Genomic DNA, 12,311 nt, shown 5'->3' with positions numbered 1-12,311 from the left:
GAGCTCGCACACTCGCACTGGCTAGATGATACCGTGAATAACATTGATGACTCCTTGCAATGCGGTATCCAAGACAGCAAGCCCATTTGGCTTGGCTTGTCCTTGCGGGGTAGCCCTCATACCATAGTTAATATACTGGTCTAAATGCCCCCCCTGCAACCAGCTATTCCAAGTGTTGTTTCAATGGCATGCAATCCTCCGTTCGGTGCCCTCTTTCTTCATGAAAAGTGCAGCAGTATCTTGAGTTGAAGCCCCTCTGTGCGTCCTCCAATTTTGTCAGCCATCGGACATATGGCCCGCCTCTAATCTCACTAAGGATGCGATAAATTGGGATTTTGAAGACCGTTGTGATACCAGTCCGCACATTCAACTTTCTCTTGGTATCTTCCTCCTTGTCACATGGAGCATTAGCCCGGTCATTCCTGCGGCCTCTATTTTTGTCATTGCGGTCAGTTCCGCAGTGTTGCTCTCTCGCTTGATTATTAGGGTGGTTATCCTCCTACCTCACCAAGTAAACCTTCCCAGCCACACGTTTGTCTGCCACAACCGGATTTGCCTTCTTGGTTGCGGTAGTAGTGGCAACATCATCATCAACTCGAATGTGCTCGTTGATCCACTACATCAATGATTCCGTGGTTGTGGGCTGATGCATCGTGACCGAGTCACACAGTCTATGTCCGACTGGTAGACCTCGCTTGTATTGGGCGATTGCCAAATTGGTAGGGCAATCGAGAATCTTGTTGTAGGTCTCCCAATACTTGGCATTGTATGTCTTCAATGAACTACTTGACCCCATCTTGACACCCAGGAGGTGGTCAACCTCTTTCGGTGTTCGAGTATTGGTCTTGAATCTGGTGACAAAGGCTTCCGTTAGCTGCTGTCACCCTTCGATACTCCCCTCCGAGAGACTTTTGAACCACTTCAGGCCCAGCTCTCCCAAACTTGCTGGGAAGATAAGGCACATCAAGGCATCATTGCGCTGATGTCCTGTCATTACTTGCTGGTAATGACTAATGTGCATGTACGGATCCGTCTTGCCATCGTATAGCATGAACTTAGGTTGATGGAATCTGGTATGGAAGGGCGTGCTTTCAATCTCTGGAGATAGTGGGGTGGCGGTGAGTCTTGCCAAGTCTCTATCCACCAGTGCTAGAATCACCATTCTAGGTGGCAGCATGGGCACCTCCTCACTGCAACGGATTATAGGACTCAACCTTTGTAGCGGCGGCACTCTTTGGGACTCTCTGCGGTGTGCACATTCCTCCAAGACGCCCCTTAGGTCCTCTAAACGGGCAGAGTAAGAGTATCTCGACGTCGTTGACGGACGCGAGGGACGGTTGCTACTATCATGCGTACATGATCTCTCCATCGGTGGGTCGAAATCGCCAACACCGTAGCTCCTAGTGATGAAGAGGAAGGGTGTCTTCCATTGGAGCCGGCTACTTGAGTGACGAGGTTGGGTGCGTTCACTATGGTTTTCCACTCCAACAACATCCTTCCCTTTGATTTGTCGCTTTAATGTCTCCATCTCAACCGTCATCTTTCGAATGAGAGCGTTATGGTCCCTGAGTTTGTGCTTTAGGCATTGAGCGTGTGATTCTCCTTGCTGCCGATGCTCCTCAGGACTCTGCGAATGACCAATGCTCCTCGTGCATTTGTCTCGCGCGTCTCTGGGTAGCCCTCTAGAGGAGGTCTCTAGCCATCTCTTCCCCAAATTGACTCTGGTGTGATTCCGTCGATGACATATAGCGGTGTTTCATCAATGTTCACCATGGAAAACAGTCGAAAAAGCTTGTAGAACAAGGTTTGCCTGTCAAAGAACTTCCCACAAACGGCGCCATTGTACGGGCGAGAAATATTCACCTCGCTACGTACCTCCTTGCTACCAAGCTCGTCCCACTCCGTTAGAACCCCATTACACTGTGAACAAAACAAAGGTGAGCTATCCGACGGTTGGGTTTGCCGGAAAACCCCTCCGACGGTCAAATTAGCTTTCTAGAGAAAAGAGAAGGCAAAGAGGTATAGAGAGAGAGAGAGAGAGAGAGAGAGAGAGAGTTCGAAATTGCTTCCCTTCAACATCTGCATACTCCTCCTTTTCAAGGCTAGCCATGTAACCTCAGAGATTATAGGCGCACTACCTATGTTATCCTTCTCTAGACAAGTAACTATGCTTCTCTCTACATTTCTTACACGCGTAGAGACCAAAACTTCCAAACAGTGCTTGTCGCACCGCCAAACGGTATTGACGCATACCAGGATTGCATTTCCCTCTTCTCTTTATTGGTCCACATGGGATGCTCGACCGGGCTGTTACTTGTGAACCAATAACACTACGTTGGTCGCTTCGTGCCGAGCTGGATCTTAGCCGGTCTATCATAACCGACTGGAGGTGGGCACATCGTTCGGCACCTCCGCTTCTAACCGCGATCTCATGGACCGCCTGCCTCGGTGGTAGTAGCTCGAACAGTCCGCAGTTCGGTCTTCATGTGACTTTGTTACCTTAGACCTTAATGATGGGGCAGTTCTGCCCACCAACTGAGCCCCGGGTCTAACCGACATAATATTTTACGTGGGCCTAGCTCGGCCCGGCACTACATTCCGTGCGGGTCTCGCTCGGCCAAATGCGCCTCAAATAACCTTAGCCTGGCCCAATGACACGTCCCAGGCTCTCTTCACCTGGCCCAACACCAAATTCCGTGTTGGCGCAACTCGGCCCACTATTCAGCACAAATCTCCTTCTCAGGTTTGAACTTTTTTTATGAGTATATTTTTTATTTATTTGATCAGCAAAGGAAAGAAATATTATTAAAATAGAAGAAGAAGGTTACAAGAGCTTGGAGAAAATTGCATCGTTGTCTACTGATTACATTCCAACTATGTTGGCACCCAATGCAAGACCAATCATGTGCACAACCAAGGATCACACAAATACAATGTTGGAAAGATTCCAACAAATTCAGCTAGCACGATCAACACCGATACAAACTCTAACCTGACTAATATTGAAACAAAGTCATTAACAAAGAAATGAAGCTCCTTGGAGAAAGACTTGAGCCAATGACCCAATCAATTTTGATAAGCTCACACAGCTCCCAGCTATCAGGTTGCACCCCCTTGAACACACATTCATTTCAAAGCTTCCAAATAGACCATAAGACTGCTAAAGAAATGGCTCTCCAAATTTTCCTTTCCAGTTTCTTGAAGCACCCTTCATTCCACCAAAACAACAACTCTCAACTATCCCAGGTAAAACCCATTGAATTCCCCACCATGACAACATGGCCGACCAAATTTTCTAACTAAATGGGCAGTGTAACAAAACATGAACCACTGTTTCATTCTCAGCCTTGCAAAAACAACAAAGAATAGAGGCATTAAGCACTCCAATTCTCTGCAGAAATACCGCAGTATTCACTTTATGTTTCCATGCCAACCAAGGTTTTGAAAAGCAGTTGCGATCACCGTAATGGTTGCAATAACGCAGTAGCGGTTGTAGGGTGTAAAGGCCATAATGTAACGAATGCAGTAACCGGAACTGTAATTTTTTTATTTTTCGCACAATTAGAAGAAAACTTACCGATACACATATTTTTTTTTTCAAAATCATATTTATTGGGGTTTAAAATAAATTTTGATCAAATTTTGTTAATTTTTAAGTATGATCCAATATATTTCATATTTTCAAATCACTATAAAATGAGCTTTTTACATTTTATTTCAATAGTTAATGATTTTAAGAATAATTGATTTTAAATGTTTACAAATTATTTTTTATCAATACCTGAACTAACTGAATAAAAATATTCACAATTATTAAATGAAATGATTATAAAATAAAAATTGTGCCGTAAATTTAAAAAAAAAATTATAAAGAAAAAAAAAATCATATAGGATATTTTTTTGGGGTTTGGATCACTTGAGTATTTGTTCTTTTTTTGTTTTTTTTTTTTTTTTGGAGAAAATGAAATTATTCAGAATATTGTAAAACAGTATAACGGTGTCTAACGAACCGTTACGGCTGTTACGTAACACTGAAACAACTGTTACACATGTAAATTTTCATCACACCACTACAGCGGCTGTAACGGGTAGCGGTGATTACCATAACCGTTACATAAATGGTTGTGGCCACTTTTTAAAACCTTGATGCCAACCATCCAAAACATTGAACTTTGGGGGAAATGGTGTTTTCCAAACCATTCTACTGATTCTGAGATAAGGACCAAGGCCAGCAACACAGGACTTGTACATGGAGGAAACAGAGAACATACCTGATGACGAAGCTGCCCGTTTTGGCCTATCAGCAAGCTCCAAGAGTATTGGAGATGTTGAAATCAAGAGGTTTGAAAGCCTTGTAACCTCCAAAGACATTCAAATAGATCTCTTCTTGGGTCAGCACATGAGTGGGAATTTCTGTTTAGAAGATCTCTGTTGGCTTGGGAGAAGGAGGAGGTCGCTAGGCTGCAAGGGGTACTAAGGGGCACACATGTTCTTACAGATCAAGTAGAGGATTCTTGTTTATGGATGGCAAACCCTTCAAGTTCTTACTCTGTGGGTGTGTCATGGAAGTGGTGGATGCTGTCTAAAGGTCCAGTCGTAAATGCTGCTAATATGCTGTGGAAGAACTCTGCCCCACCCAAGGTGAAATTCTGCAGCTGGTTAGCTTGGAAAGGAAGACTTAAAACTTCTGTGTTTTTGAAAAGGATTGGTGTGTTGAATTCGGAAGCTAACACAGTGTGCTTGCTGTGTAAAACAGAGGAGGAGTCAATGAATCATTTGCTTTTGTCGTGTCCTGTGGTATGGAAATTATGGTCAGACATGGTGAAAGGGTGGGATCTGGTTTGGGTGGTTCCAGGTTCAATTGAGGCACTGCTGCAATGCTAGGCTGGTTATAAATTCAAAAAGGTGATCCAACCATTGTGGAAAGTTGTTCCCGTAGCTGTTATGTGGTCAATTTGGAAAGCTAGGAATGAATGCCTTTTTCATCAAAAGAGTGTTGATGGGTTTGATTTGGCTGAGTTAGTGAAAGTGAGGATAGCTCTGTGGTGTAAGCATAGCTATGGAGGTTTGCAGTATTCAGTGGAGGACATTGTATATAATCTCGATAGGATCAAAGTCTGATTGAGGATGCAGGACTGCCGTCTGGTTTGTGTTGATTTGCTGGGTGAAGATCTGCAATTCTGATTTGATCTGTTGATTTGCTGGGGTTGGGTTGTTCTGTGGGTTTTGCAGCCCAGGAGCTCTGCTTTAGTTTAGTTCTTGGTTCATTTTGCTGTGTTGCTGCAGTGAAGGTCTATAGGTGTTGGGTCTGCTATTTGGTTGCTATGCATAGGTTGATGCTGGGAAGGTCTGTGGGTCCTATTTGGTTGCTTTGCACTGGTTCTTATTTGGCTGCAGTGAAGGTCTGTTTGGTTGCTATTGTCTGATTACTTTACCAAGGTCACTAGCAAGGTTTGTTCTGGTTTTGAGCCGGGAGCTGTGTGGAGGTCTGTTTGTGTTTGTAAAGATGGATTGAGTATGGCTGTGGTGCAATCCTCCAAAATGGTGTATGCTACAATCTAAACACTCTAAAGGATCCCTATATCTATGCTTTTACTAGGCCTAGCGGTGGGCTGTTATTTTGGGTCGGTGTGCTTTGCATTGGTAGATGATATGTTCTGCTGTTGGTATGAGGTTGGTCTGCTATTGGTCTGATCTGTTCTGCTGTTGCATTGGATTACTTTTGTTGATCTCTTTTTTGTTTTTCTTCTTCTTGGGTTTGGTTCCTCACCAAACTCCTGGGGTGAGCTAGCTTGCTGCTCTCTCCCTCCTTTTTTGATGTAATCTCTTTTATTGTATGGTTTTTGCATCAATAAAGGTTCTCTTTTCGCTGATCAAAAAAAAAATAGATCTCTTCTGAAAATCATATGCAGCCCTATAACAAGAACAAGGATAGAAAGCAAGAAGCTAACTAAGACACTAATGACAACACTGTCATCAAACAAAAATCCTTGGGAAATCACATCAAGAAGCTATATTATTCAACTCTTAGATTTCATTTTCCTAACCTCATAAGTATAGAGCATGAAGTCAGTGGTGGACAAGCAAGAGAATCCTGAATTTGTCTTTGTCCAAAAGGCCACTTGAAGCTTCACACCACCAATAAGTTTTTCCCAGCAGATTTGTTGCTGATTAAAAATAAGATAATTCTTCTGAATTACCACTTGCCTCCATGGTGTTTGTTTAGTCATAGGGAATTCTTCTGAATTGTTCTCATACTGTAGTGATGGAGCTCCATTTTACAAGATGAAGTCTTCTTCTTTCATCATTCCCCCCCTCACCAACAATCCTTTGTAGTTTACTAGTGAAAATGTACATTGCACGTGGCATATAAACTGATTTGCAAATTGTTGGCGTTTACTTGCATGATTAGTCCAATAAATTAATTTTGAAATGTTAATTCTCCATTCAAAAGTAACTTACAAAAAACCAACCAAAAAAAAAAAAATCTCCATTAAGAACAAATCGTTCATTAACAACCACAATTTTTAATCTTTACAAAAATCTATCTTGTTTAATGTCAGAATTATGAAAAGAATATCATGAAAAATTTCATGAAACTAATCCAAGGGTGATTGTATAACATACAATAAAACATTACAAACACTATAAATTAATCCAAAGGTAGAGATTCTTCATGAAGACTTTTCATGATACTTCTTTTATGATGCCTAGTATTATTGTTAAGGTTATTGCAAACTCCACCATGTAAAGTCATAACAATCATCGTTGCTCTAGCGAAGATATCATTAATAAAAATATGGAATACATTTGGCAACAATTTTTTATTCTAATTGTGAATTACTGCCTATATTTGAATCTAGAAATACTTGGATTATTCATATAATATAATATATATACCAATCGAATCACAAATTTACAAAATTGCACATAAAAATGATGACGTATAACATCAAAAATCCATCTACATTGTCTAAAGATTTCCACTTCGTCAATCAACCCATTCTAAATTCCATGAAATATGTTCTTCATAATTGTACAAACACATCCCAATATTGATATTGTTAGGCAACATCTGCACATGTAGTAATCTAGGCGAGGATACAATATAAACATGATGAGATTAACCAAGAAAGAAACATCTAAACATATCTATTTATAAAACAATATGACTTAATCATATAATGAAATAAAACTTAACAAATACACTAATAATTTTTTGGTTTGTTGTAATTGAAATTTATTAACCAAAAAGCCAATAACTTAAATTCCATTCACGTTGGAGATTAAATCGATCTAACATAAAAAAAATACATTTAAAATAACTCATAGAGTGTTTGTGCTAGACAACAAAACAAAAATGTCTATAATCTTTTGAAAATATCGACTTTAGTTAGAACCGTTTAACCCTCCGTTGCACCTGCAAAAATATTTTTAGGTGGCTTGTCTAATTAGCATTTAGGGTTTTAATCATGGTGAGGGTGAGAAGTGTGGCTAGAGGTAGTCCGGGAAGATGGCGGGCACTTCAATGGCCTGAGATCACCGGAGGTGGAGAGGAGGAGGTCGAGGCAAGCTTGGAGAGGGAGAGGTTGGCAGTGATAGACCTTTTGAACACTAGTATGATAGAGGGTGTTTAAGTATGAAACTTGGTTGTATTGTTGTTGTTGTGTCTCGCTGCATATACGATACGTTATATAGGCCGCAGGAGTATTGGAGCCTAAGCAAACTGTTGGACAGGTGGCTCGTTCTCCTCAACTCTGCCAGAAGTGATATAAGCCCTTCTGCCGTCTGTGGCTTGACGGCAGGCGGAGAGCAACGTTTCATGGCAGGCGGAAAGTAACGTTTCGTATATGCATCGGATGACATGAACGTAAGGTCATTGTTGCCTCTTCTCCAAGCTTGGTCGAGATAGAATTGTCTTAGCAAGAAGACAAACATCTTGACGATCCCATGACCTCAGCCGCCAGTCCAGTATCCTCTGATGATCCCGAGCAGTAGTGCCTGGGTCCTGCTCCCAACCTAGGCATCCAAGTAGATAAATGGGCCAGGGCCCACCTTAGTGTTTAAGAGAGCCAGGGGCTCGCCTCCAAGCGACCAAGTAGGAGGTTGGGCCGCAGGCCTATCTCAATGTTTGGGAGAGCCATTGTTTATCAATCCAAGTCCAAGTGAGCCGGGGGCTGATTGTATTATTGTTTGGCCTTTGAGCGAGGTATGAAGGACCATGGGCCCTGGGGCCATGGTGCTGCCTGTTGCAGGGCTCTTCATATCTAGATATATTTGGGCTTATATGTATGCTCCCGCTTAGGCTAAGCATATAGTCTTGGCTGCTTTGGCACATGACGCCCGTAGGGCTCGCCATGTAGCAAACATACGACATGCCCGACGTGGTGCCTTATTGGTCTGCCACGTGGGTGGGATTTTGGTGATGTGGCACCTGTAGCGCTTACCACATATTAAGCTTGATACAAGTACCCACAGTGAGGCAACTGACCCATACGAAGGAAAAGAATGGAGAGGAAAGGCCATTAAGTAACATGGCTTCTCTTGCTTTTTTTATTAGAAACCTGTGTAACACAGTGAAAAAAATAAATAAATAAATTTACTTGGACTTTTTCTCCAGAATTATCCATCTATATTTTGGTGGTTGATTGGAAACGTGATGGAAATTAGAATTCACTGCTTCACAATGAATCCCTGTGAATTTTGGGCCAATTATTTCGTTAAAGGCATGACGTAAAATAATATTTTGCTATAAAATTCGGCGATATAAAACAGTAAAAAAAAATAAATGATAAGTAGCAATTTTTTTTTTTTTTTTTTTTTTTTTTTTTACACATCTTTAAAAGGCGAATTTGTCATGCAGCCAACATCATTCTAACAAATTCCTTGTAATCAATTAGACCATCACCATCCAAATCAGCATCTCTAACCATCTGCTCCACCTCTTCATCAGCCAGCCTCTCTCCTAAGTTAAACATTACATTTCTCAACTGCCAACAAAATGGAAAAAACATAATAATTGATAAGAAAATACAAAGTAGATAAAATTTGAAATAACTTCGCAAGTATGTGAAAAGAGTTCAAAATAATTTTAAAAATATAAAGGTGCAAGTGGTCTTATGCTAAAATTTATTATCTTATGTGCCAGTAATATTTTTGTAAAAGAAATATGAAGAAGAATTAACCTCATTAGGTGATATGTAGCCATCTTGATCCTTGTCAAATACTTTAAAGGCCTCTTTTAGTTCCTCTTCTGCTTCACTTTCCTATAAATATAAACAATCACAATTAGAAATTTGGGCACATTATACTGAATACTCCTAAAGTTTATATGAGTAAATCGACTTCTCTTTTAATAAGATTAAAATAATTAAAATTAATGTACATAATATGTAAACACATGAATAAATTGGGTACAATAGCTGATCAAAAAAATTGGATAGAATATATATATATATATATATTTCAGTGTAAAAAAGATGACAATATCATTTTTCTATTTATATGACTAATAAATGAAAAATGGTCTAAGTATTATGTGAATTTATGTCAAACTTATGAAACTTAATATATTTTCTTCAAACATTAAGAGAGATTAATGTAATTTATCCTCGGACATTCTTATGAAAAGTTCTACACATAAAATAGCATAAATTACAACTTTTACCCTCTGAATTTTACTTGAATTTCATTCTAATTTTTCACTTTTTAATTGTAAATTTGTAATAACTAAGTTCTCAGACTTGAAGCCAAGTTTTAATCTAATCCTCTCATCACCCCATAGGTCAAAATTTGAGTGAGAGTTAAAATATGAGTGATCAAAGTAAAATTTAATTGAAAATTGAAAGGTGAATAGTGTAATTTTTTTGGTAATACTTTTCTCTGATGCTGCTAAAACATGCTCAGGTGGCTCTTGCGTGCGCACTTTCTGTCCAAATTCTTAAATACAGAGTAAAATTTGATTACTTAATAGTTACAAGATGAATACCAAAGGGAAATTTAAATAAAAATTAGAGCCTAGAAAATATAATTTACCCAGTAAAATAACATAACTGAGAACATGACAACTGAAAGAAGAAGAAGAAGAAGAAGAAGAAGAAGAAGAAGAAGAAGAAAAAAAAAGGTAGATGATGTTACACCTTCATCTTTGTGACCATGAGATGCAAGAACTCCCCAAATTCAATAGTTCCATTACCATTGACATCAACTTCACTGATCATGCTCTGCAATTCTTCTTCTGTGGGAATTTGATCGATTGATTTGATTGCTGTGGCCAATTCTTCAATGGTGATGCAACCTATGCAGATTATATCGTCGATATTAGTACATATCCCGATATCATTATTGAAAATCATAACTGAAAGTTAAGCATATCAGGATTTGGGGTGTCTGTTCTACTTTAATGTTATGCACTTTTGTGAGCTCACTTTGGATTTGCTAATTCAAACCGTTCATTTTATATAATCGTTTTCCATACGAAAAAAATTCGGTTAATCAGTTACCTGTGGCCAAATATAATCCGATTATGTGGCTATTGATATCTAATCTTTTTTTTTTTTTTTGCATAAACAATCTATTCAGCATATTATATAAGATGAACGATTCAAATAATCTTAATATATCTAGATTGAACCCCACTAAAAAGCACAAGAGACACCCAAATCCAGCCCGCCATGTGTTTATTTCCAAAATATATATATATATATATATATATATATTTGTGTGAACCAAAAAGGAGAGAGAAAAATAAATAGAAACATATGCTTACCATCACCATCTTTGTCAAGCAAGCAAAAAGCTTCCTGAAACTCAGCAATTTGTTCTTCACTCAATTCATCTCGCTTATACTTCATCTTTGTTTGCTAAATGATTGCTATGAACCTTAATTGTTCCCCTTTTTTTTTTTAATCATCAAGAAAGTGACTTTAACTATCAAACAAGATTTTCTAGCTTATAATTCTATTAAGAATTTTCTGGATGACCGGGACCTGTTTGCAAGTCTTGAATGGGGTTAGAATTGGATGGCGTTGCTTAATTTCATTGTCTTTAAATCTTATGTTTCGTTATTTCAAGATAATGACATTCATTAAATTTTGTCTTGAAATTATCGCACTTCAAAATTTTCAATGATTTAGAATAGTGGTGAGTGTTTCGAAGTAGCAAGATAAAGAAATTTGAAAATAGAATTCTTAATATAATTTCATAAATACTTTCTTGGTAAATTACACTTTATCTTTTTTATGTTCAGTCATTTTTTAATTTGGTTCTTGAAATTTTTTAACCTTTCATGCTTTAAATTTTTTTCAATTTACTCTTAATGCTAACTTATGTTCAAAATTAAATAGAAAATGTCACATAATTGTCACATTTCACCCATCTTTTATCTTCTTCTTTTTTTTAAAAGAAAAATTTATAAACTAAACACATCAAGTATTAGGTGAAAAAAATGTAACATGATATACCGAAATTAGATAATAATTTTCCTAGAAAGAATATCCCCAAATGGTCAATGTAATACATTGGACACGGTATGAATGAATGTAGTCAATGTTACAAATACATTGGACACGGTATCGACTGTGAATAGGATGCATCCAAGTTCGGTTTAAGTCAAATAATTGATGTCACTTGGACTCCATTTTGTTGCCACACAAACGACTTTTGTACTTTGTGTTTATTTGTTTTTTTTCATTTATTAAAAATACTAAAATAATCACCTAATGAATCATAATAATATAATATAGCTTCTTTCAGCTGGGTTGGTGGGGGTCATTATAAATCCAATTTCAATAATCTTATTTATTTATTTTATCTTTTATATCTTCTATCTATCTATACTATTATTTATGTTATCGTTAAAGTTGGAATTAACGTCTCAATTTTTAAGGGTCTGTTTGCACCCATTTTCGTGAAATTTCTATCGATGGGTGGATTATCGGATGATGACACGTGGCAGTGAAATCAAAATGAAGTCTTTCAACAGTCAAGGGCAGGTGGCATTAGAAAGGTTGATCACATGCATTGGATCGTTCAGATGATGAAGCAGTTGTCGGGCTAGGTCCAGATGATTAAGCAGTTATCAAGCTAGGTCATGGGCTTAGTGGGCAACTTGCAAGAAGAGTCATGTGCAGAATGGAAGTTTTTCTCTGTCGATGGAAAGTCCAAAGGACTGAAGGACTTGTGGCAACATGAAGGAGAGGTGGTTCGACAGATAAAAAGGAAGAATTGGCAAAGTTTGAGAGTTGGGAAGTGAGAGAGCAATTACAGCAGTTGTGCAGTAACAATTGCAGGATTTAGGGAAATCATGCAAT

The 12,311-nt window shown here is 38.5% G+C and overlaps 1 protein-coding gene across 1 annotated transcript; it reads right to left on the bottom strand.

Annotated features, from left to right (window-relative positions):
- Positions 1–8,735: 8,735 nt before the first annotated feature.
- Positions 8,736–10,999, bottom strand: LOC114298144 (calmodulin). The gene is made up of 4 exons (XM_082893437.1): positions 10,769–10,999; positions 10,140–10,297; positions 9,186–9,266; positions 8,736–8,990 (listed from the first exon to the last, which is right to left on the bottom strand). Exons 1-4 carry the CDS (start codon positions 10,851–10,853, stop codon positions 8,856–8,858), a joined length of 459 nt encoding a protein of 152 aa, XP_082749563.1. The 5' UTR covers positions 10,854–10,999; the 3' UTR covers positions 8,736–8,855.
- Positions 11,000–12,311: the final 1,312 nt, after the last annotated feature.

The sequence above is a fragment of the Camellia sinensis genome, chromosome 10 (genome assembly GCF_055761805.1).
Source record: "Camellia sinensis isolate YWXY chromosome 10, ASM5576180v1, whole genome shotgun sequence".
NCBI lineage: Eukaryota > Viridiplantae > Streptophyta > Magnoliopsida > Ericales > Theaceae > Camellia > Camellia sinensis.
This window is presented reverse-complemented; position numbering and strand designations above follow the sequence as displayed.

What these genes read in the sequence shown, in the direction of transcription:
- LOC114298144 (XM_082893437.1), bottom strand. Translation starts at nt 10,853, where the DNA reads ATGAAGTATAAGCGAGATGAATTGAGTGAAGAACAAATTGCTGAGTTT. An exon ending in GCTTGACAAAGATGGTGATG is followed by an intron (nt 10,298 to 10,768) that starts GTAAGCATATGT and finishes TAATCTGCATAG; the next exon opens with GTTGCATCACCATTGAAGAA. An exon ending in TCATGGTCACAAAGATGAAG is followed by an intron (nt 9,267 to 10,139) that starts GTGTAACATCAT and finishes TTATATTTATAG; the next exon opens with GAAAGTGAAGCAGAAGAGGA.